Genomic DNA, 24,985 nt, shown 5'->3' on the forward strand with positions numbered 1-24,985 from the left:
ATTAAAATTTTAAATGGTCAAAGGATTTGAACACTTTACCAAGGAACAGATAAAGGTAGCATATACACACATGGAAAGAAGTCATTAGTCATTAAGAAAATGATTAATTAAAACTACAATGAAACGCCAGCACATCCCTAGCATGGTTTAAGTTTTAAAAGGACCATATCCAATGCTATCAAGGGTACAGAGCATCTTGAGGGAACACAAAATGGTACATGCACCTTGGAAAATGGCTTAGCAGTTCAACATAAAGTTCAGCATGGACTTACTATACAGCCCAGCAACCCCACTCCTAGGTGTTCACCAAAGTGAAATAAAAACTTCTGGTGAACCACCTCATACCCATTAGGATGCCTGCTGTCAGAGAAAAAAAATAAATGACAAGTGTTGACAGGATGTGGAGAAATTTGAACTTCATGCCCTTTTGGTGGGAAAGTAAAATCATGCAGCCACTGTGGAATACAGTATGTACCTCAAAAAATTAAATAGAATTACCATATGATCAAGCAATTTCTGAATATATTCCCAAAAGATTTGAAAGCAGGATCTCAAAGAGATACATGTTCATATTCACAACAGACTTATTAATAAAAGCTAAAATGTGGAAGCAAACCAAGTGACCATGGACAGATGAATGAATAAGCAAAAGATGATTATACACATATAAAGGAAATTATTTGAGTTTTAAAAGGAAGGAAATTTGCTGGCCGCTGTGGCACAGGCCTGTAATCCCAGCGGCTTGGGAGGCTGAGTCAGAAGGATCCTGAGTTCAAAGCCAGCCTCAGCAATGGCGAGGCGCTAAGCAACTCAGTGAGATCCTGTCTCTAAATAAATACAAAATAGGGCTGGGGATGTGGCTCAGTGTTTGAGTGCCCCGAGTTCAATTCCTGGTACACAGGGGGGAAAAAAAAGGAGGAACATTTCAATGTACACTACAATATGAATGAACCTCTAGGACATTATGCCTAGTGAACTAAGCAGTGCGGGATGTACAGCAAGTGCCTCGACCACAGACGCGTGCGTGGGCCCAGCGCCCTCCTGGATGCCGGGAGAAACGCGGCTCGGCACCACAGGACGCCCAGCTCGGCGAGCAGAGGCAGCGGCCGCCTGCGGGCCAGGCAGGACCAGGCACTGCCAGGCAGGGCGGGGCTCGAACCCGCGGAGCACAGCTCCCGCCTCCCGCGCAGGCGATCACGTGGCGGGTCACGCGATCCCACCCGGAAGCGCGCCCGGGTGCTAGCGCCGGCTGGGCCGTGGGGTCTGCTATCCGGTACGTGGGCCTCGCGACAGTCCTAGTGCTGCCCTAGGTGGATCCCCCAGCGGGCGGCGGAGCTTCCTCCGGGACCCGGCGCAGCCCTCTCGGAGGGGACTCCGTGGGGGTCCCCGAGAGTGGGCCCCACCTCCCCGTGGGCCGGGGACCACAGCCGGGCCTCCTAACTAGGGTCGCCGGAAAGTTCGGGGGGAACCTGGGGTCTTGGGGGTGAAACCAGTAAGTAAATTGAAGTGCCTGGCGGGCAGAAAGGCCCGGTGGCTGCAGGGGGCCGGCTCAGGCTCTGTCCGGACACAATGCAGGCCCTCTGCCCGGGTAGGGGCAAGGCCCGGCCCCAAGTCAGCTGTGGAAGACGGGACAAAAGTCACAGGAGTAGTTTGCTGGAGAGGACCCCTGGTCCAGATGATGAAAGCGCGCTGGCGCCATCTGGAACTCCCATTGCCAGAAAGCCCCCTCCTCTGAGTTCCTCTATAGAGCAGGATAGCAAGGAGAAAAGGAAATTCCAAAATGAAATGGGTGAAGTTCACTTCCAAACAGTCTCATCCTACGGAGAATAGAGTAGAAGCTAATGCCCACCGAAAAGCATTCCCATGTTTCTAGACTGGCATTAAGACCAACCATGCTGGAATGCAGCCTTTAGTCCCCAAGAGCCCTGCTGCTTCCAGTGGTTTCCTGTGTAGCTTTATATTGTTCCTGTCTTTTGTTAAAAATTGAATGATTCTGAAACCTGCTTAGTTCATCCTGTTACTTGAAGAAGGACAACTGGAAAACAATAATGATCCCTTCCCCATTTATATAAGAAAGCTGAGTTTGCTGAGCTTTTTTAGCAATCTAGCTGATTACTTCCAAGACTCCTTGTAACCCTGTAGGCAGATTCAGCAGAGGGTTGTTCCCTCCTTTCCCAGTGGGAGTTTGAGGCTCAGAGTTTAACTGACCTGGCAAAGACAAAGCCAGAACCAGATCTCATGCCTTTTCAATTAATTTACTGCCCTTTGTGGCTTCCCCCAGGATAGCCACTTTCCATCCTTCATACAGGGACTGCTCACCTGCCAGCCTGGGATGTACTGTGCTGTCTCCACTTAGTTACTCAGCCAGCTCCCTGGGACTGCTCAGGATTTGCTGACCACACCTCCTCTCTGAGTGACCCATAGTGAAATGAGAGCTCTCAGGAGGAACCAATGTTTGTGGGCCCTGCTCTGCACAAAGTGCTCTGCTGGCTAGGCTCACGTTCTCCATTAAAGGGGGAAGAGGGGAGACTTCTGACCTTTCAAGCCATCCCTAGCTTGTCCACTCCTAGGAACAGGCAGCTAGTGGGACCAGAGCCTCTGCTTGCCCTTATTTTTTTTTTTTTTTTTTTTTTGGGTATTAAGCATTTGCAGGACTGAGAATGCTGTGCTGTTGTTCCATGAGCTGGTCATCAAGTCTGCCTACCACTACCCCTTCTGAGCCTCTGGCTGCCTGGAAGCTCCACTGCTACTTACAAAGGTAGATGACCTTGCCCTCTGGGCATACAGGGAGGCTGGAGGCACCCACCCTGGGACTGTGGGAAGCATATAGACAGTAGACTGAGCTTTCCTGGCTCTGCAAACCCTCCCCATCCCACTCCCCTTCCCCAGGTCTGCATCCTTATGTCACCTTTGCCCAATCTTCTTCATCCCCCACATCCTAGCAGTCATCCGAGCCTGCTAAATCTCTAAGCTACATCTCCTTAATTGGCTCCTTCCTCTCCACAATCCTGGCCTCCACCAAGGAGCAGGCCCTCGTTACCCCACACTCAGATGGCTGGCCTTCGTGACCTTAGAGTGGCCCATCTCCAGCCAGCCTGCCACAGCCTAAAGGGCCCTCCTGCTGTCAACCATAGACTCTGATCATAGCTCACTTCCTTCTGGTCAGACCAACCCCACACAGTTCCAGAGTCCCTGAGCAGCCTCTTACAGGTCTCCTGCCCTCTCCCAGCAGCCTCTTCTTCACACCCTATTGCTCTCCCAGTTTCTGTGGTAGTGTTTAGCAATCCTCTCCCCACTCTAACCTGTAAACATCCTGGGTGCTCCAGAGTAGATAAACCAGCAGGAGATTTGAGATGAACACAGTGAGGACCGCTGAGCTGCACAGGCAGCAGTTCCTGGAGACTACAGCAGAGGCCAGGACCTCAGGATGCTGTGAGCCTCCTGGGAAACTGGACACCTTCTCCTACAAGAGTCAAAGCAAAGTTTTCTAAGCATCATCACAGCTTAGCACTTTACAGCACAGTCACATCTGTGTAGCACACTGAGGTCCACGAGGGAATTTGAAGCCTAAACGAATGTAGCTACGAACACTGGCCCAGAGCTCTGGCCTTGCGGGTCTTGGTCAGGTTACCCTACAGGTTGAGAGGATCCAGATCTCTGAACTCCAGGGCCAGGGTATCAAGCTCTGTGTTAAGAATCTTGTTGGTAACAAGAAGTGTTTCTTATTCTCAAGCATTAAAACTTGTGGCACAGAAGGTGCAAGTGTGGGCAATGGGGAAGAGTTTAGAAGGGCTGTAGACCCTGGAGGCGGGTGGCTGTGCAGTTCAAGTAGGAACTGTGGACAGGGTCCTTAGGCAGTCCACTGTGTCCAGGCCAATGTTAGGGTCCCTTCCTTGTTTTTCAGTAGGCCCCATGGTGAGTCTGATGCTATGGGGACAGGGGTTCAGCATCAGACACACCTGGGTTGGTTCTAGCTCTTCCACTCAGGCTGTGCCCCGGTCCTGCTCTGTAAAATGGCAGCAACTGGAGAGTCTTATATCACGGTACAACAAAATACACCAAGAAGGCCCTCATGATAGTGGCTAGCATGCAGAAAGGGCTCAGTTAGAGTTTGCTGGGGTTAGGATTCTCTTCATTACTCAGGCTGAGCTCATGGATATCAGAGCTGGGGTTGACCTTGACCTTGCTTCTTCCTGGCAGATGAAGTGTGTCTTGGTGGCCACTGAGGGCGCAGAGGTTCTCTTCTACTGGACAGATGAAGAGTTTAAAGAAAGTCTCCGGCTGAAGTTCGGGCAATCAGAGAATGAGGAAGAAGAGGTGAGTGCAGCATAGGTGGTCCCAGGAGCTGGGGTGGCAGGGAGCAGCGCGGATTTCCCAGAATGCAAGGATACAGGAGGACCCAAGGAATTAGGGTGTGTGCATGTCCAGTGTCCTTCACAGCCAGGTGCATGTCCCTGGAAGTCAGCCTGTTGTTACTGTGGGTACAGAGACCTCAGTGCCTGCTCCCTACCAGGGCTTGCTGGGAGTGAAGGCAAGAGGAGATAGGATTTTTAACCATGTGACAGAGAAACTTAGTGTTATTAGTTTTTGTACCAAAAATCTTTAGAATAAACCGTGCATTATTTTTTCATAGCTGTCTTAAGTTATAATCAACACACCATTATCTGTACATATTTAAGTATTCAGTTTGATCTGCTTCAGAGTGTGTGTGTGTGTGTGTGTGTATACCCATGACTCCATCACAATCAATTGAAAAAAGTAATCTCTCCTTTCCCACCTCCTCCCCTAGCAACCACTGATCTGCTATCCATTGTGAATAGTTTGTATTTCATACAGTGTATATCTGAGTTTAGTTTTTTTGTTTTTTTGTGTTTTTTTTTAGTCTGGCCTCTTTTGTTCAGCATAATTCTTTATCAGTTCATCCACATTGTATCATATATCATTCATTTATTTTCATTGCTGAGTAGTTGTCTATTATATCAATATTCCACAGTTTGTTTACTCATTTACCTCTTGATGGACATTTGGATTGTTTCCAGTTTTTGACTAATATAAATAAAGCAACTGTGAACATTCATGTACAAATCTCTGGACAAATGGTTTCATTTTAATGTATGTGGGGGGTAAATACCTAGGATAGAATGACTTGCTCACATAGGTGTATGTTTAACTCTTTAAGGAACTACTAAAGTCTTCCAAATGTTTGGATAGTTTCAAGTTTTGGAAGTTTCTGATATGTTTTGGATATAAGTCTTTTTATTAGATATGTTTTTCAAATATTTTCTTCCAGTCTGGTTTATCTTTGCATTCTCTTGAGAGTATTTTTCATAGAGCAGAAGTTCTTCATTCTGATAACTCTAATTTTCCATTTTTGCTTTTATAAATCATGCTTTCTATGTCATGTGTAAGACATCTTTGCCTAACCCAAGAGTTTTCCAATGTTTTATTCTGGAAGTTTTAGAGTTTGGTGCTTCATATTTGGCCTAATGACCCATTTTGCACTTCTGAATATGGTGTGAGGTATGTATTAAAGTTTTGGGTTTCTATATTGCTCATGGACATCCAGTTTACTACTTTAATATCAGAAATTATTGTCATTTTCACTTATATAATTCTGGTCTGCATTTTGAACAAGCGATATATGTTAAATGTTTTCATTAATTTTGAGTTCAAAAAAATTTAATTGGGGATGCAATAGTGAGAGTTCTTGAACTTCCACAGCAGCAGAGAGAGAGCCTGCCTCTCTGCCCTCACTGCTAAGAAGGGCTTGTCCTCCAGCTGAGCCCACTCCACTCCAGTAGGCTGGTTCACCAAACAGCACTGATATTCTTATTAGTTGCTAAGAGAAAATAAGGTATTGGAGCTCAGGTACATTAGAGTGATTTTATTAGGGGAGCTTAACCACAGAGCCACATCCCCAGCCCTTCTTTATTTTATTTATTTATTTATTGTATTCTGAGACAGAGTCTTGCTAAGGTGCTGTGACTGCCTTTCAACTTTTGATCCTACTGGTTGGGATTATAGGCGCCACACCTGGCAGGACATCTAATTTTTAAATTACGAATTTGTATTAAGTCTAGAACTACTATTTCAACTCGATCAATTTAAGAAGCAAACTATTTTGTGTTCCCCACTTTATTAAAAACCTGGTACTGAAACAAACTCCTGATATTTCAGTTCCTAAGTATATTTCAGTTCCTAAGACTAGTGTAAAGGAAAAAAGTCTTTTTTGTATGCTATACTCATTTGTTCTGATCATATAAATAACATGAGTTAATTGAAGGAAATTTGGAAAGCAAAGAGATAGTTTTTAAATGACCCATAATTCTGCTACCCAGAGCTATTAGCTCTTTAATATACTTGCTTTGAGTCAGTATCTTTTATATAGTAGGAATCATACCACATTTACAGTTTTATTTCCTGTTTTTTTTTTCATTTCCCATTATATCAAAATCATTCTTCCATTTTGTTGAATGTTCCCAAAAGCATAATTCTTAATGGCATCATTATATTCCAGTACATGAACAAATGTATCATCATTTATTTAACCATTTTCTAATGCTGGACATATATATTCCGTCTAGTTAGCTATCACTTGCTGTATGGGGCATTTGTGCTTGAATTTCATCCCATTTCCGATTATTTGATATTATGATTATTCCTAAAATAGAAATGAGTCAAAAGCTATTCAAATATATTGTAGCACTTTATAATCCCACCAAATAGTATGTAAGAGTGCCCCTTCCAACTCTACATATACCAAAAATTTTCCTTTCCCCAATCATAAAAAGATTGTTCCTGTGTCTGTAGAGAAAGCTATTCTTCACAGTGAGTTGCTCTATAGAATCAGATTTTAAGTGGCTTTTCTATTTGTAGAATTGGTGACAATTTAAGAAAATCATAGAATGTGAATAACTCAACAAGCATTTGTTCCTGTCTATGTGGGAGACTATCCATTCAGCAAATATTAACTGAGAACCTACTGTATGCTGGCCTATGGGGATAAAGCAGTGACCATAGCCATGTGATCCTTTCTGTCAGGGAACTTAGGGTCTAAAGAGGGGTGATGTGCAGTGAACCAGACTGCAAAGAAATACTCCAGTTCAGGCTGTGGTAAATGGAGAGAAGACATTGAACAGGGTGTGGGATGGGGGGTAGCTGGGGTGGGGTGGCCACCAGGAACGGAGCCCTCTGGGCTGGGATGGGAATGATGTGAAGGAGCCACCATGAAAGCCTGCAGGACACACTGTTGGGCTGGGTGCCTGCATGTTGAGAATGTCTGCAGAAAATGTGCACCGTCCTGCTGCACCCAGGCCCATTCAGGGCTGCACAGGACTCCTCGCCAGCCGCCTGGTTCATTTTTCAAGGCGAGCACTTACTTAGCTCCTTGTAGGACGTGCCAGCTCCAAGTGAGGGTACAACTTGCCCCTTATTCCATTCCAGTCCTCTGAAGTCCCCTGGGGGACATCAGCTGTTTCCTCCTTTATTTCACTGCAGTTTGGGGAACTGGAGGTACCGAGCTCAGCTGGCTTCCTCCCACATTCATTCACAGGTTCTCAACAAATTTGCCTCATTCCTTTTTGCTTTTGTTTAGTTGTTTTGTTCCTTCTTTTGGCGGCCGGGAGAATGGATAGGGAGAGCTTATCAAAGCAAATACATGCTTGTTATGGAAAGCACAGAAACAAAAAATAGAGGAAAAATTCACTTATAATTCCTCTATCCAGAAGTAATGACTTAACAGTGTTGGCTTTCTTAATATTCTTCAGTACTTTGTTCTAAGTATTTTTAAATACAGAGCATTCACATCTTTTAAAAATATATGCATAACCTTGTATAAGAGGAATTTTTCTTGTCACCGAAACATTAATATTTTAAGTGGTTCTGTAGACTCTCCCATCACTTAGAGGTACTGTTATTTATTTAACTCTTTCCCTAGTACTGGGCATTTATGTTTTTTACTCTGTTTGCATCTGTAAATTGTGCTATAATGAACATCTGTGTGCACATCTCCTATCACCAGTCATTTTCCTTAGGATAAATCCCCCATGCCAATAAACAGTGTTGTAGACTTCCTTAGAGTTGACAAGTTCTCAGTTAAATGCCCCAGACATTCTACTGTGGAAATGTGGCCAGTTCCTTGGTATTTCCTTCCAGATTCAGAGTCTGATCAGCACAGATACTGGGCTGACTCCCCACCTTCCTACCTATCACCCAAGGTGGTGGTGGAAGTTCTCTTTGTCCCCTCCCCATCAGGACAGTGATCCCCTCCCAGACGGGTCTAGTCTTATTTACTCCTTTGTCCTCAGCATCTGGGACACACCAAGCAGTGCTGTTTCCCTGACCCCTTGCAGCTTCCTGCCCTGGAAGACCAGCTCAGCACCCTCTTGGCCCCAGTCATCATCTCCTCCATGACGATGTTGGAGAAACTCTCAGACACATACACATGCTTCTCAACAGAAAATGACAACTCCCTGTATGTCCTTCACCTGGTGAGTGTGAGGCCCTGTGGCCCATGTTCCTGTTCCCTCAGCTCCATGGGGAATCCACATACCCTCCCTCATCTTAGACTGTAGACTTCCTTGGAAGGGCAGAAACAGCATATTATCAAAATCCCCTGGGGCTCAGGCCTCCTCTCCCTTGTCTGCTGAGATCATGGCAGATAAAAAGTGGTCCCCAGGGACTAGCTGACTTTGCCTGGCTGTCCCTACAGTTTGGAGAATGCCTATTCATCGCCATCAATGGGGACCACACTGAGAACGAGGGAGATCTTCGGCGGAAGCTCTGCGTGCTCAAGTACCTGTTCGAGGTGCACTTTGGACTGGTTACTATGGATGGACAGCTCATCCGAAAGGAGTGAGTCCTTGAGTCTGGTCCCTTCCTTGTCCTCTGCTGAGCACCCTCATTGGGCCAGGCAGCCATATGCCTAGCCTCTGAAGTTGTGCTTCCATATTCTGCCCCACCTGTGGCCCTCAGAGGAGCAGAGCTCAAAAGAGCCTTGGAGATTAGCTGGTCTGATTGTTTCATTTACATATGGGGCAGAGAACATGAATATTTACTCAGAACCATCCAGCTGGTTGGTGACAGCATCAGCCTGGAAATCTGACTTTAGTACTCTCACTCCCTACTTTGTCATTTCCACCCTGGTTTGAGCTGGTCCTCTCTCCCCTCTCAAAGAAGCTTCAGGCTCATTTTCCAGAAAAATGCATGCCTTCATACACCCAATCCTATGTTATCTGAGGGGTCAGGCCCCCAAACCCACCTCTGGACCTGCAACAAACTTGGCAAAAGAGATTATTGGTTCAGAGTGTACACTGAGGTGAGAAGGACCCCAGAAAAGGGACTCGGTTGAAACATGGACCCAGAAGAGCAAGGTTCAGGGTGGAATCATCCCAATTCCCTAACACAGGGGAAACCCTGGAATCTTTTGGTTTTGAAGTGATGTAAGCAAGTAGCCAATTGAGGATTTACCAAATTGTCAAACATGATCTCATGAGTCATTTGCCCAGGTGGTCACACTGTCGGCAGCAAGTGCTACAGGCAGCAGCTACCATTACACAAACCATCATTACCTGTGCAGCATTGAAGAGGGCTGCACCCCCGTGTTCTGCCCTGATGATAGACCAGAGTTTCTGTTTCCAGGGCCTGTGGGAGGTGTGAGAAGCTTAGGAACTTCAGACACCTTCCTGATTGCTTCTAACTGCCTTTGATACATCTGTATGAAGGAGTCTAAGGAGTGAAGTTATTTGTTCAAGGGCCTGTCTTCTGGTTCCCTGCCCATGTCACACCACAGTGTAGCCAGGGCACAGTCTGAAACATGGCCTCTGTTCTCGGTGGGTGTCCCACTTAGATGGTCACATCTCCTGAGCTTGCTGACTCTCATGCTGACCTGAGATGGTGGTCCTAAGCTTGAATTGAAAATACTACCTTTCTCATGGGCTTCCATTCTCCCTGGTTCTACCCCCCAGGTTGCGGCCCCCTGACCTGGATCAGCGCGTCCAGGTGTGGGAGCACTTCCAGAGCCTACTGTGGACCTATAGCCGCCTACGGGAGCAGGAGCAGAGCTTCGCTGTGGAGGTGACTATGGGGCATGGATACTTTGGGCCTCAGAGATGTTGAGTCAGAGGGGGCATCAAGCTGTAAGACCTTGTTTTGGGCACAGGAAGACCCTGAAATTTACTTGTTTATGTTGAGTCATTCTTTCTGGCCATGTGGTGGGCTGGGAACTCTGATGGACCACTGGATTCTGGGTAAGAATTTTCCCAGTGCAGGTTTGGGACTCACTATGTATTACTGAAATTCCTGAAGATAACCTTACCACAAGAGTGGTAAGAAGTGGCAAGAGGCCCTGAGAGCAGATGATACCAACACCGTAGCCAGAAAATAGCATCCAGCCAGCAGGATGTTGGGAGCTGAACCTGCCTCTTCCAGGCTGAGCCCAGGCCTGGGGGTTAGGGTAGCTTTGGTCAGTAGCACTTCCTGGTTGCTCATGGCAACAAACACACATTCTCTCACACTCTTGTGTGCATCAGAATCATCTGTCTCTGCCTGTCCTGCCTCAGCCTCAGCTCACGCCTCTTGTCCTCACTCACTTTGCACTGGTTACCTGGGACTTCTTTCAGTTTCAGGAATATTGGATGAGTACAGGTTGCTGGGCCTCACCACCAGTTTCTCATTTATTGGGCCTAGGATCAAGGCTCTACAGTTTGCGTTTTTCACAAGTTCCTGGGTGATCCTGAGTGTGCTGACCCAGGAACCATACCTGGGAAAACACTGCCTTAAAGGACAGACTAAGATCAAATAGAAATGAAGTCTCAGTTAAAAGAAGTCAGATACACAGGAAAATAATCCATTATAACTTGAAAGTCAGGGAATCAGTTACCAACAAAGAAGCTTGCTATATTAGAATTATTAGGTTACAGAATATAAAATAACTAAAATATACAAAGATATAACAATTAAAATCAAAAAAATGAACAAATAGCAAGAGACTAAAAAATGGCCAGGCAGATTTGAAAAAGAACTCATGTGGACATTTAGAAACAAAAGCATAATTAGTAAAATGAAAACCTTAAGGGATGAGTTAAGTATCCTGGGTGTCATCTTAGGTTTCTCATCAAAATATATGAGACATAGCTAAAGAGAGAATTAGTGAACTAGATGATGAAAGGAATTCATTCGTACATCCCTACTTATCCATTCCTCCAGTAAACGTATAGTTTCTGCTATACACTAAGAGGTGGGCCAGGCCCTGATGAATGAAGACTCTTTCCCTGCCCTTGGGAGAAAGTCATTCAGAATGTGTATTAAAAATACAAATATCCTGGGTATCATAATAGGTTTCTTATCAAAATTCATGGTGGCACAATGGTTGGGGTAGTCAGTTGTTTCCAGGGATCAGGAAAGACTTCTTACAGTAAATGACCCAATGGAGGTGAGAGAAAATCAAGACTCCTCCCCAGCTCCACCAGCCCCGTCACCATCTGTCTCTGCTTGTCCCACCTAGACCTCAGCTCACGCCTCTCTTGCTTTATTCACACAGGACTTCTTTCAGTTTCAGGAATACTTTATGTTTAGCTCTGTCCAGTCATTAGTGATTAACTAACTACATGTGGTTTTGAACACTTGAAACGCAGCTGTGAGTCATGCTGTACATGCCAGACTTTCATGTGTTAGCACACACACACACAAAAAGAATGTTAAGCATCCAATTCATGTCTTTATGTTATACATTGGTAATATTTTAGGTATGGGGTAAAATATACTGGTAAGATTAATTTCATCTCTTTATTTTTACAAAAAAAAACAACAAACTTAATTATGCCTAGGACTTGCTTTCCATTTCAGCTGGACAGCCCTGCTCTGAACATCACACCACAGGGCCTTTGGATTTGCTTGGTCTTTGACTTGTCGCGTTCCCCCTCCCGCTCTCTCTAGCAGGCTTTCCAGTTCTTTAGGTGGCAGTTTAAAGGTCACCTCCATAGGGACACTTCTTTGAACACACTACTCAAATAAGCCTCTGTTCACTTTCTCTGGCTCAGCCCTCTGTGTTTCCTACTCAGAATATATTACAATTGACACTTATGTCTTCTATTTCCTGTGAATTATTGGCCTCATCCACCAGAGTCTGGGAACAGCCTGTGAGCCTCAGGCAGGCTGGGGTCATGTCAGTCCGTCTCCCCATTCCCAAATATCTGGCACCTAGTATGAACTTAGTTTGGACTGAGTGAACGTGCCCACCAGCCCTGGGCCCAGAGCAGGAGAGGTGGTGAGTGACATGGCTCCCTCTCTTGCCCACCCTGGCCAGGCTGTGGAGCGGCTGATTCACCCCCAGCTCTGTGAGCTGAGCATAGAGGCGCTGGAGCGGCATGTCATCCAGGCTGTCAACTCCAGCCCTGAGCGGGGCAGTGAGGAGGCCCTGCACGCCTTCCTGCTCGTTCACTGCAAGCTGCTGGCCTTCTACTCCAGGTGAGCCCGAGGCCCTGCTGCGGGAGGGCCTCCACATCGTCCTTCTTATTCCCTCCACCTGGAGAGTGCAGCTGCCCAGCAAGCAAAGCTTCCAGGCCTGTCTCTTCCTGAAGCCCCAGGCTCAGCTCTTCCTCCCTCAGCCCACTCGCTTCTCTGTTATTTCTCCCTGGAACAGTCTGGAAGCCTGCATCTAGGAGAGCTCCTTTTATAATGTTATTGATCCCTGGAGCTTCCTCATTGCTAATTTTTGTTTTTCTACACAGCCACGTTTTATTTTTAAAATAGAAGAGTTAGTTTTATTTGTACCTTGCCTGTCTCCAGGAAAGATTAAGTCAGCCAGCAGGTAGGCATGCTCCTTGAGGGCAGAGCTGCCCCCGCTGCCTCTGGGCATGTGTTGATGAGATGCCCTTCTCCTGTCCCTATAGCCATGGTGCGAGTTCCCTGCGCCCAGCCGACCTCCTCGCCCTCATCCTCCTGGTTCAGGACCTCCACCCAAGTGAGAACACAGTAGAGGACGACGATGATGGCCAGGTCTCATGGCAGTGGAAGGGAGGCCATCAGGGAGATGGTGTAGAAAACCTTCCTTGAGAGTGGCAGGCAGGCCGGAGGGAGGCTGTGCAGTCGGCTAGACAGCTGGCCGTGTGGTTGGGCATGACTGTTTTCCTGCTCCTTTCAGATGAATTTGGGGTTCTAGAATACATGTGGGTTGAAAATGCAGATTTGTGGAGCCAGTCCTGGTTTGAAATCTAGCTTCACCACGTAGTTGTATGAGCTGGGCAGGTGCCTGTCCCCTCTAAGCTGGGTGGAGGGATGGAGGGCTTCTCTGTGAGGTGCTGGGATGCAGAGGATGGTGGGGAAGAGCTGGGTCAGATGCATGCTAACCAGCAGCTCCCCTGCCCTCTCACAGCCTTCCCCAGGGAGGAGGCCCCACAGAAGCCAGAACATCCCTATGCAGCAGGCCCGGAGCCCACGTGTCTCGGGCCCAACCAAGGGGAGTTCTGCAGAAACGGTGTGTATCGGGCACTGCATGAAGGAGACAGGGTGGCCCTGTCTCATCCTGGGACCAGGTCTTTCCTGGCCTCCCAGGAGAGCAGGGTGGGGGTTGAGCCCTCTGGGAGAGTCCCCTGTGCCCTGGGTCTGAGCTGCCTTCTTCCCCACCCAGGATACAGACAGCTTCTCTCTTCCTGAAGAGTACTTCACACCAGCTCCTTCCCCTGGCCAGCAGAGTTCAGGTGAGCCCTGGGGAGGAGCCTGGGTAGCAGCACAGGTGCTAGGCTGCAACCCTGGGGATCTGTCATAGGGTTCAGTGGATCTCCACACTCAAGGGATCCGAGGGCCCCGGGCAGATATTCAGATTCCCAGAGCACAGGCTATGGGATACAGTCAGTGTTGGTGCTAGTGTGTGTTCACGGACAGCTGAGACCACTCAAATGCACCTTAAAGCATTTTGTGACAAGTTGATTTCATTTTAAAATTCTGTATGTTTATCAACCTCATTTTTCTTTTTTGTAGTGAATAATTGTCATTAAGTAAAATTATGTAATTTTTTGATGTTAAGTACATTTTAAAATATAAATAGTCTCTATAATTTATACTTTCCCTGTTTTTCCAGAATATGTGGGGTAACGATAAAAAGTTTATCTTAACATTCAAAATGTTATTAACAAAAAATAATACACATTGCTTAGGAAAGAAGATAAACTGAAATCTGTATTGTCATTGTTACTGCAAATGAGCATCACATTTATCTATGAAGTTTGTAGGATAAAAGGAAGGATCCTGTGGCTCACACCATTTCATAGAATAAAGAAGGCCAGTGTTGCAGGAGGAGGAACTTGTTGGAGTCTGTTTTGAGGGATTCGCTGTTTGGTTTCTTTAAGCCAGTGGCTCCCAGCTCTGGCTGCACATAGCATACCTGTGCCTCAAGTGGGACTGGCTGCTGTGGGCAGTTAAGACTGCCTAACTGGACTCATCTTTCACAGCTACTGAGGCTGAACCTGTTCCTGGCTATTCTGACTTGGTCTGAGCAATGGCTAGGGTGCCAAATGATATTCATATGCGGCCAAGGTTGAACACCCAGGGTTAAATGTTCTCAACTTTCAGTCCTTGGACCAGCTTTAAGGAGCTTAGGAGCCCCTGAGATTGTGTGACAACTCATGCTTGGGCCTTTTTCTGAGACAAGGGTCCATAGCCATCTGCAGATTCTTTAAGCACCCCTTGAGCCCAGGGCACGATGAGAGGTGTGGCTTTTGGATGAACTTCCAAATTCCTTCTTATCACTCTCTTTCCTCAGTCATCAGAATCCTCCTTATGGTCTTTCTCTCTTGGTGGCTAGGTATTTTTATGCCTCAGAGGTGTAAGTGTTCATCCACTGAGAACAGAACTCAGGCCTTACAAACTATTGAGTTGTGCTATCCATTTGTAAATCAGGCATTTGAAACCTAGGAGCACACTTCCTACCCCCAAAGAAGCATGATTACAGATGAAGACTATTTGCAATTAAATACAAGAAAGAACAATTATTACTTATTGCAAACATGTAATATTTCAAATATATAGTGGGTTCCATGTGTTGTGAGTTATGCTGGGAAGAAAATCTACTCAATTCCTGGCACATAGTAGTGTTAAGTAAAAGACTGGTGATTGGAGAACTGGATGTCAGCTGTGTGCTGACAGAAACAAGGAGAAGATTAAGGGTTCAAGGAAGAGGTGCTAAGGAAAATGCACCCCCCACACACTGCCAGGTACATACTAAGGAGCTCCAGTCCCAACAGCCAGCTCTTCGGGAAGCCTCTCTTCCCATCCCAGGCTGCTTTAGACCTGGTAAAGCAGAGTTCACCCTGCACTGGTCAGCTTGGGAGAAGGTAGCTAATCTGGGGCTACAACCTGTGCTCCTGCCTGGGGCTTAGAGCTGACTGTCAATGGACAGGGCCCTCTGGGCTCCAGTCCTTCTGACATGCTAAGGTGACATCATTCTGTTCTCACAGTATTTATGTTGTTTATTCTTACCTGTGGCCCACAGGTAGCACCATCTGGCTAGAAGGGGGCACCCCGCCAACTGATGTTCCCCAGGTGAGTCTCCAGAGGTCTACATGGGTATAGCTCCTCTGCAGTGCTGGGGATGCTGAGTGACCTCATGACTCCACCAGCACTAACCCCACGCTGACCCTCAGGCTGGTCAGTCCCAGCTCAGCCCAGAGGCAGACCCACCTGGGGAAGGGAGTGGGTATGAGGGTGGCTTCCTCCAGGTACCGGACCTCAGGCCTGATGAATTTTCTTTCCCTCCTCATTTTCTTGGGAGGGAAAGTTGAACATAAGTTTTATATTTTTAAAAAAAGAACTTAAGTTTTGATATTTAGGGAAAAAAGAAACCTAAACATATTTATTCTAGAAAAACGAGAAATTCAAAATTCAAGTTTGGAAGAGAGACCAAAAATCACTCAATCCTATCCACAAAGTGAAATTAACATTTTTACATGTTTCCTTAAAGTATTTTATTCCTTTGATTTTACAAACACACATTCTTTGTCTGTCTCTCTGTATCTATCTCTCTCTCTCTCTCTCTCTCTCTCTCTCTCTCTCTCTGTATATGCACACATACTATATATATTTTTTCCTTACATTTGGATCCTAATGTAGTTCATTATTCTTTCTTGCTTAAGTATTTTCTGTTTACCAAGCACTCTTCAACAGTATGATTTTTAAGAATTGCTGAGGGTCCACCCACGCATATGTTACTATTTATTTAGCAAATCCCTGGAACAAGCCGTACATTGTTTCCAGTTTTTTGCTGTTATATATAACTGAAGTGACATCCTTACAGAGAAATTTTTTTGGCATCTCTAATGATTTCCTTAATTCTCTATAATTTTTCCAACTAAAGACTTTCCTTATTCAGAGCCCCCACTAAGGCGCGAGTCTTGCTCATTTAGTCGTCTTATGCCTAGTTACCCAGTTTGGAAGGTTGTCAGGAGATTCTGGGGGAGTTTGAAATGACGAGCATACTGAACTTTAGACACTTTCCTCTAAGGGATGCAGGAGAGGGAGCCTCTCTCCATCCCCTAGCGTCCATCCATCCTGCCTTCTCTGCTCCTTCTTGCCTGCGCCCTTTCCCACTGCCTTGCTTGGCATCCTGTCCCGACCGTGGGCAGAAAGGCCCAGAAGAAGCTGAGAGCAGAAAACTGGAGTTGCCGGGGCAATGCATGGATTTAAGAACCAGCATTTCCTGCAGCTAAAATTTTTTATTCTTCATACACAGGTGGGGGAGGGAAGGGACAATTGACCGTGGATCCAACTTGGGGAGGAGGCCAGATTTCCTACTCACCTCACTAATAATCTCCTCCCTCCACAGATAGCTGAGGACACCCTCCAGACCAGGGTTCCTCACTCCCCAGTGCCTTCCAGCCCCAGAAGAATCTTCCTGGATGCCAGTATAAAAGAAATTTATTGCCCTTTGGTGCCCCACACCATGTACTGCCTACCCCTGTGGCCGGGCATCAACATGGTGCTCCTGACCAAGGTACAGGATCTTCCACCTTGCCCTGGTGACACTTAGACCCTGAATAGCTTCTCACTGTGACCCCTTTGCTCCTTCCCATAGAGCCCCAGCACCCCACTGGCCTTGGTCCTGTACCAACTGCTGGATGGTCTTTCCCTGGTGGAGAAGAAGCTGAAGGAGGGCCAGGAGGCTGGCAGTGGCCTGCGGTCCCAGCCCCTCCTGGGAGAACTGCGCCAGAGGATGGACAAGTTCATCAAGAATCGAGGGGGACAGGAGATTCAGGTAGGACCCAAAGCCTGCATTCACCCAGCCTCAGAGGAGATGAGCAAGGCTTAGCGGCAGGGCCATCTTGTCCCAGTAGAGCAGGGGCCAGTGGTGCTGGTTCCTGTGCCTGCTCCCCACAGATCCACCTTCCTTGTTTTCCCCATTATGAAATGGGAACAGAAAGCAAACAGCCACACTTTACGTTTCCACAGCCTGTTTATGTGAGTGTGGCAGAACACGAATTGTAATGCCCACACATGGCCTGTGGAAATGGCTCTTAAGTAAGGCCTACTGTGTGAATAGGACGGTGTGGACTGTGGTGCTCAGAGTGCTGGTGGGGGCTGCCAGAGAAGCCCACCTGGGCTGTATAAGGGCAGAGCTTGTGTCCTCCCAGAGCCGCTCTTCTGGACCTCACTGTGGGACATGTTTTGGAGGCTGACCTGCCACTGTCCTCCTTACAGAGCACCTGGCTGGAGTTTAAGACCAAGGCCTTCTCCAAAAGCGAACCGGGATCATCCTGGGAGTAAGTGGTGGGCCCAGAGGACAAGGGGAGTCTTTGGAACAGGGAGATGTTCCCCAGAGAGACTGCCATCCCTACATGCCCAGAGAGAGAAAAGGCTCCAGGGTCTCTGGGAAGCTGAGGGCCAGCCCACAGGAGGCCACAGGAAGCAGAGCTGGAAGTGGAGGGCCAGGGCATGAGGACCTGACACCAGGCACCCCAAGACCTGAGCCAGCTGCAGTACTGACTGGGTGCCATCTTGGGCAAGTCCTTCCCCACATTAGTCAGCAAAATAATGAGGTTGGTGAGGTGCACAGTGGCAAGGAGCACCTTGCAGGGGAAGCGGGGAAGCTGTCTCCTGGCGCAGTGAGGGACATGCAGTGCTGCGCTCCCAGTCCCACTGTGACACACTCGTCTCTGTGCCCAGGCTGCTCCAGGTATGTGGGAAGCTGAAGAGGCAGCTCTGCTCCATCTACCGGCTCAGCTTCCTGACCACAGCGCCCAGCAGGGGAGGCCCACACCTGCCCCAGCACCTGCAGGACAAAGTTCAGAAGCTTATGCGGTAGGTGGGGCAGAGGCCCTCACCAGCGGGAGCGGAGCCAGAGCAGGAGTGCAGGGCGCCCCTCTCAGCAGCCCTCACTTCCCCCACAGGGAGAGGCTGATGGACTGGAAGGACTTTCTGTTGGTGAAGAGCAGGAGGAACATCACCATGGTGTCATATCCTGACATCTGGGCAGCCAGCCCAGGGAGGCCTCTCTGGGGAAGAGAGGATGTGTATTCCACCACCTCAGCTGCTTCTCTCTGAAGAAAAATAATAGGGGATTGTGTCGCAGTTGCCTCATCTATAGGACACCCCCAGGCTGAAGTTTCAGAAATGCCACTGTCCCAAAGGTAAATCATAACAGCCTTAAAGCTCCTTATGCCAGCAAAATGGTAATAGCTATTGGGGGCAGGGACAGAGGTTGCCATGGGCTGGTTGGTTCACAAGGCCCCTGTCACCTTCCTTGGATTGCTACCAGGTACAGTGGCATGTGAAGATCCTGGGAAGGCCTGTGGTGAATGTGTATCTCTGTTTAAAGAGCCATTCCCAAGTTTTATTTGTCTCTTGTATTACAGAACACTAGTTTTAGAATACCAATTTTACAGGGAACTTCAAACACTTTTTCTGTATTAAAATTTCCTAAGTGTCAGACCTCTATCTCATGGGACTTTGGTCTTCAGTAGGCAGGACAGAGGGATACCTGGGGGCCTCTTATCCACCAGCTACTGCCCTTCCATGGGGGTCAGTTCCCATCACTGGGAACCTTCCCAACCTCTTACGTGAATGGTGAAGAAGAACAAGATCATTGTGCACTTGAGCGGTCAGCCAGGTTCTGCTCACACATAGCTTTAAGGTGTGTATAATTTAAATTCACTCCCAAAGTGACCAACTGTGAAACTGCAGTGTTTCCATAGAGTCCAGAAGTGCCTGTGTTACTATGCTACCTGTGCAGGTATCCAGGATCTTGAGGGAGGTGGGACAGGTGGAGAGATCTCTGGGGCAGCAGGGATCCTGGAGGCTAGGCTGAAATGGAAGCCTATGGGGAGGGGCATCCTGGGCACTGCTTCGCAGAACCAGAAGCCCAGGAGCCAGACAGGGAGGCTTATAATCCCTGGCTCTATAAGCACCTTAACTCACCCTTCACCTACCTGGAGGACTTCCCAGGCTTGGTGCATTTCATCTACGTGGACCGAACAACTGGGCAGATGGTGGCGCCTTCCCTTAGCAGCAGTGAAAAGACTTCATCAGAATTGGGCAAGGGGCCCCTGGCCGCCTTCGTCAAAGCCAAGGTAACTTATGCTCCTCTGGTCCAGGCACTCTGCACTGCCCATTGGGTAGGGTGTGCTGAGGTCTGACTCCCACCCAGGAAGAATGGACCCTGCTGTCCTCTGGGCTCCAGGGACTCTGATCACCCTCACCTTAACCCTTACTGTACCTGACTGCCAGGTATACCTGCTGCAAGCTCCTCGGGGACAGCACCTTGTCTTCCAGAGCTGAGAGGCCCAGCACCTGGGACCATGTCGGCCTCAGTCCGTGTAAGGCAGCACCTCCTAGCATATCAATGCACCTGGCATTAGCAGAGTGCTCTTTGCTGTTAGGTCAGAGGAGGAAATGACCAGTGTCTGGCATAAGTAAATGCTCAGTAAGACTTTGTTGAATTAGCTGAAATGGAAAGAACTCTAGGGAAATCAGTTTAGGAGTCAGAATTTTTGTACATGTTTAGTTTTTGTAGTGCTGGGGATGGAACTCAGGCAGGGCCTCACACATGCTAGGCAAGTACTCCATCTCTGAGCCACACCCCCAGCCCCACCAGAATTTAAAATTAGGTGGAACCATTTCTACTAAGGAACCATTCTCCTAATTTAACTGATTCTTTTTCATGACAAACTTGTTTGTTTTGTTTTTATGGTGAGTAAGGGCCTCTGCCACTTTCTAAAAACAATTTTTTGTGTTGTTCATATAAAGTATACCTACCAGTTAAAATAAGCAGGATGACAGAAGGCCATGTTGGAAACCCATCTTGCCTCCCACTAGCTATGTGGCCTTGGGCATGACTTAGTTGAAGTGTCAGTTTCAACTAAGGAGATAGTAATAGTTACATCATTGGATCATTGTAAAGATGACTTGAGATGATGCATGTAAAATATTTAGCACAGCATGTGGCACAAAATATAGATATAAGCCATAGAGCATTGGCCAGTGGCCCAACCCCACCATCTTCATGGCTGTCCCTCTCTGGACAGCCAGGGCTCCCTGGCATGTTGCTTTTTATTGTTTCCTCTGCATACTTTGTTGCAGTTGAGCTCACTCTGCATGTGCAGTTTTATTTGACACGTTTTCACTTCACATTATGTTAGATGCATTTCCTTGTGCCATTAATTCTTCATATGCGTGATTTTTAGCAACTCTATAATAGTCCATTATGTGAATGCAACAGAGTTCACATAACCATTTCCCGATGTTTGAAGTTCTAGACTGTCTCCAGGCTTGCCCTGTTAAATAATTCTGCAGAACACACCTTTTGTGTATACATCTGGGTCCTCATCTCTGATTATTTCTTCAATATGGATTCCCAGAAACAGAATTACTAAGTCAGATGGCAGGAATGTTTTTAAGGATATTGATGCACATTGTCAAGTTGCTTTCCTGGAAAGTACAGCCAACCTGTGTATCTGTGGATTTAATTAGACAGTAAATTGTGATCAGCTATGGAGTGAATCCTCCATCCCCCCACCCAGGCTTTTAATAAGAGAGTTCACGGAGTCTTTTCCCAGCCCTGGAAGTACGGGGAAAGCTGAGTAGTTGGCCACCTTCCCTCTGGTAGCTCTCAGGCAACTCCATGACAGTTCCTGCTTTAGGCAAGATAACATCCCTGGAGGACAGGGACCTAAGGCAGGTGATCTCTCAGGTCCACTGTTCATGTCCACCCCAAGTTGAATCCTCACTTGGATCTTAACCCAGTAGCGGAGGACACGCCTGGCTTCCACGTGTTGTGTGTTTAAACACGCTCCCCCCAACTCCTGGTGCAGAGCTGAGCCATCACCTCCTAGCCCATGGGGGCCCCTGTACAGAGGAATTTTCTAGGGGCCACACCTCAATCTCCTGTCATGCACATGACACTGTCCTTGGCCATTTTCTGGCCTGAAGTATGGGTTTACTATTTATGACTTACGTGTGTAGTAGTTCTATAAAGTCCTTAATCCTCACCACAGCTGGAGGGATGGCCGGGCAAACCCTCTGACAGAGATTGCTTCCAAAGCTCCTGCTCTGAGCCAAGGCAGTGCCCCTGGCCTTGGAGCTCCTCAGCCCAGCACTTCTGCTTCCTTCTTCCTTCACCTGAGCCACGTGGCCGCAGGGCAGTGCTGAACGCTCTTCCCTCCCCAGGTCTGGGCCCTGGTCCGGCTGGCGCGCCGATACCTGCAGAAGGGCTACACCACTCTGCTGTTCCACGAGGGGGACTTCTGCTGCTCCTACTTCCTGTGGTTTGAGAACGATATGGTGGGTGTGCCAGGGCCCTGGCAGGAAAGTCCTGAAGTGCTGTCCATTGCTGTCACCCTCGGATTCCTTTCTTCTGAACTGTGTTCAGTCTATCTGTCCCTCATCTCTTCTTGTCCCTGGTGGAATGACAGGTAAGTATAGCGATGGGGTCCCATAACCATGGTCACATTATCACGCCAGCATTTAAGTTTGCTTCGTGATCACCTGCTGCCCGGCCAACTTGTGCCATTGCTCAGGCAGCGTCCTGATGAACACACGAAGAGATAGTCCCTCTGAGATGGGCCCTCAGATCACAGCTGGTACCTCTGTAGTGCTTCACATTCTTGCTTCTGTATAAAGTGGGGTGCGCCGTCACTCCCATTTGGTAGGTGGAGGTTCAAAGGGGTTAACAGCCTGCCTGAGGCGAAGCTGCCACAGCATGGCGTGGGTCACAGATTCTGCTGTCCACAGCACCTCTCTCCCCTTTCCTTTCCCTCTCTTTCTCTTAATGTTTTCTCCTTTCTTGTCACTTGGCATCATTATTCCAGCTCCAAGGATCGTCCCCTCCACCCCACAGCCCCTTGGTTTCTTGTCCTCATGCTCTAGTCTCCTCCCTGCTCAGGTTGCCCACCCACCCCTTCTATAACTCTGTGTACTTTGGGGGCCTCCACCCTTGTTCCCTCCTTCAACCCTCACAGTCCCATGTAGTGGGTGGGGCAAGCTTCCTTGACCTCATTGTGTGATGCTCATGCTTCAGGGATCAAAAGCCATGGCCAAGGCCATCGAGGCCTATGTGATGAAGCCAGAACCAGAAGCTACCCTCAACAACCTGCAGGCTCTCAGCTTAGCTCTCTGCCCTCGGGAGTGCTGGAGAGCTCCTTGACCTTTACCTGAGCTGTGAGAGAGACAAGGAAGCGTGTGCTGAGGGGGCCTTAGGAGTGGTAGAAAGCAGCAGAGCTGTGGGGTGGGAGGCCCAGGACAGGCCACTGGCCACAGCACTCAACCTGGGCAGAGTGGACAGTCCCTTAACACTGCTGGGCCCGACTCCTCACCACAGGGTGGGCCTCTGATGCCAGGTGAGCATCACGTGAGAGCTGCTGTAAGAGCACATGGTGGTGCCTCGCATGCTGTCCATGTCTAGGGATCCCAGTTTCCTACCTTATCCCAGCATGGAACTCCTAGTTCCTTCAAAGCAGAGACTTGAGCCTCTTAAGAGCCTCAAAACCCGGCCCAACACCCCCGCCCCCACCTTGCCCTCCCTCGGCCTGCTGGGTCCCGCAGGTCCAGGTGCCACATTCTCTCCGAGGTTCATGCATGGACTGTTCCTGCACCTCACAGGGCAGGAAACCAGGTAGAGAGGTGTATTCTGCAGCACTGAGCACAGCAGGGCCACGCCAGGCTCCCTCGAGCCGGGTTCCTCGCCCAGCCCACCACCTTCTGTCCTCAAGACCCTCCTTTTCCTTCCACAGGGCTACAAGCTGCAGATGATTGAGGTGCCTGTCCTCTCCGATGACTCAGTCCCCATTGGTGTGCTGGGAGGTGACTACTACAGGTGACACTGACTCAGGGTGCAGGATGTCCGTGTTCCCAGATGTCAATGATTTAGGGCACCCCCGTGGGGACAGTTCCTCCAGAATTGCCCCATTCCACCCCAAGAAGCTAAATCTTGGGCTGGGGCCCCTTGCAGGCTGGCACAGCAACCTGTGAGGGAGGAAGCACCAGGAGAGCCTCCTCGAGCCCACCCACCCTGATGTGGCACAGTCTTGGTAGCACAGGGAGACCTCCATGTGGACCCAGAACTTCCCTGCTGACACCTCTTAATTAGAATGCAACCGGCTGAGGAGGAAGGACCTTGAAGAAGGGACCATGACCTGGGGCCAAGCCTAGAAGCTTAGGTCATGAGGAGCAGGAGACAGAATCACCGGCCTGGTGCTGGGGCCTAGTGAGAGGACCAAGGGTGGGTGTCTGGGTGCTTGTGTGGCCCAGAGAGGCCTCTGGCCTGGGAGGACTGTCGTCGCTCACTCCTGAGTCTTTGTCCTCCTTTTCCCTCTTAGGAAGCTCCTGCGCTACTACAGCAAGAGCCACCCAACGGAGGCCATCAGGTGCTACGAGCTGCTGGCCCTGCACCTGTCAGTCATCCCCACCAACCTGCTGGTGCAACAGGCCAGCCAGCTCGCCCGGCGCCTGGGGGAGGCCTCCCGTGTGCCCCTGCCCTAGGCCAGGTTGCAGGCTGCTGCCAGGGCACCTGTTCTCCAGCCATCCCTGCTTGCAAAAGTGCCCCACCCCATAGCAGAAACTTTTCTTCTGTCCCTAGTAGCCTCCTGAGGATGTGAGGAGGCCCCAAGGTTTATCACACCCCACTTGGACCACCTCCACACGGGGTGATGAACAAACCCCTAAATCCTGCCCTCTGGAGGCAGAGGCTTTGGGCTTCCTCTTTAAAATAGTGGTGGCTGTGAGGTCAGAGACGGCAGCAGCTCCTCTTTCAGAGCTGCATCCCCACTTGTCCCCAGAAGAGAGGGAGGAAGACCCTAATGCTCGGGCTGTCTGAAGACCGCCCTCTGCCTCTGCTGTTCTGAGCAGAAAAGCCTGTTTTCTGCCCCAGATGAAAGGTACGCCATTGGCTGATTGAGTTCCACCTCTGCAGCCTCGTCTGCAACTCGGGGCATTTTCAACACTGTTCCCCCACATTTCAAGTAATTACACCCCCCCTCAGGTGGCTGAGAGGGTCACCCAGCACATGATAGGTGCTTAATAAATGTCGGTTGTTGTCATCCTCCAAGCCCAGCATGTCTGTGCTTCAGGACCCTTTTGTCAATACTGAGAAACCCTTGCTAGGGTCTGGCCCCTCCATGCCGGGCTTGCTTCTCCCCTACGGCTGTGGTTCTCAGTTCCAGACCCTGGCCCAGAGATTCAGATTCATGTGCTCAGTGTAAAGCCAAGACTGATGTTTCTAGAAGCTCCTCAGGTAATCTGGTGTTCCCCAGACTGAACCCACTTCCCAGGGGTACAGCCCCTCTCTTCTAACCAAGAGATTCTTACCACAGGATGGACACCAAGATGAACACTGGGACACAGGTGTGGGCTCCTCAGGCCAAGAGGAGGCATTGGATTGAGAGAGGTAGCAGGGCAGAAATAAGCATCCACCCCAGAAGCAATGGACACACACACCCTGGTGTGCGGGCAGGAGCCCAGCCTTCTGCATCTCAGTCTTGGGCAGAAACTCTGTGAAGGACACTGG

At 48.6% G+C, this 24,985-nt stretch overlaps 1 protein-coding gene across 4 annotated transcripts; it reads left to right on the top strand.

Moving 5' to 3' along the window:
- Window positions 1-1,209: 1,209 nt before the first annotated feature.
- Window positions 1,210-24,526, top strand: Hps1 (HPS1 biogenesis of lysosomal organelles complex 3 subunit 1). Of its 4 annotated transcripts, none has more exons than XM_071611011.1 (20): window positions 1,210-1,273; window positions 2,644-2,758; window positions 4,201-4,317; window positions 8,307-8,489; window positions 8,711-8,853; window positions 9,966-10,074; window positions 12,305-12,465; window positions 12,891-12,996; window positions 13,373-13,474; window positions 13,628-13,697; window positions 15,488-15,537; window positions 16,817-16,984; window positions 17,066-17,245; window positions 17,689-17,750; window positions 18,154-18,288; window positions 18,378-18,442; window positions 19,411-19,556; window positions 21,652-21,765; window positions 23,214-23,296; window positions 23,799-24,526. In XM_071611011.1, the coding sequence occupies exons 3-20, from the start codon at window positions 4,201-4,203 to the stop codon at window positions 23,959-23,961; spliced, it is 2,157 nt and encodes a 718-aa protein (XP_071467112.1). In that variant the 5' UTR covers window positions 1,210-1,273; window positions 2,644-2,758; the 3' UTR covers window positions 23,962-24,526. The 4 variants fall into 4 exon arrangements, with proteins under 4 accessions (XP_071467112.1, XP_071467113.1, XP_071467114.1 ...); XM_071611012.1 differs by having other exon boundaries at window positions 8,352-8,489; XM_071611013.1 differs by lacking the exons at window positions 12,305-12,465; window positions 12,891-12,996; window positions 13,373-13,474; window positions 13,628-13,697; window positions 15,488-15,537.
- The last annotated feature ends 459 nt before the right edge of the window (window positions 24,527-24,985 follow it).

Source organism: Marmota flaviventris, chromosome 4, assembly GCF_047511675.1.
Source record: "Marmota flaviventris isolate mMarFla1 chromosome 4, mMarFla1.hap1, whole genome shotgun sequence".
Classification (NCBI taxonomy): Eukaryota; Metazoa; Chordata; class Mammalia; order Rodentia; family Sciuridae; genus Marmota; species Marmota flaviventris.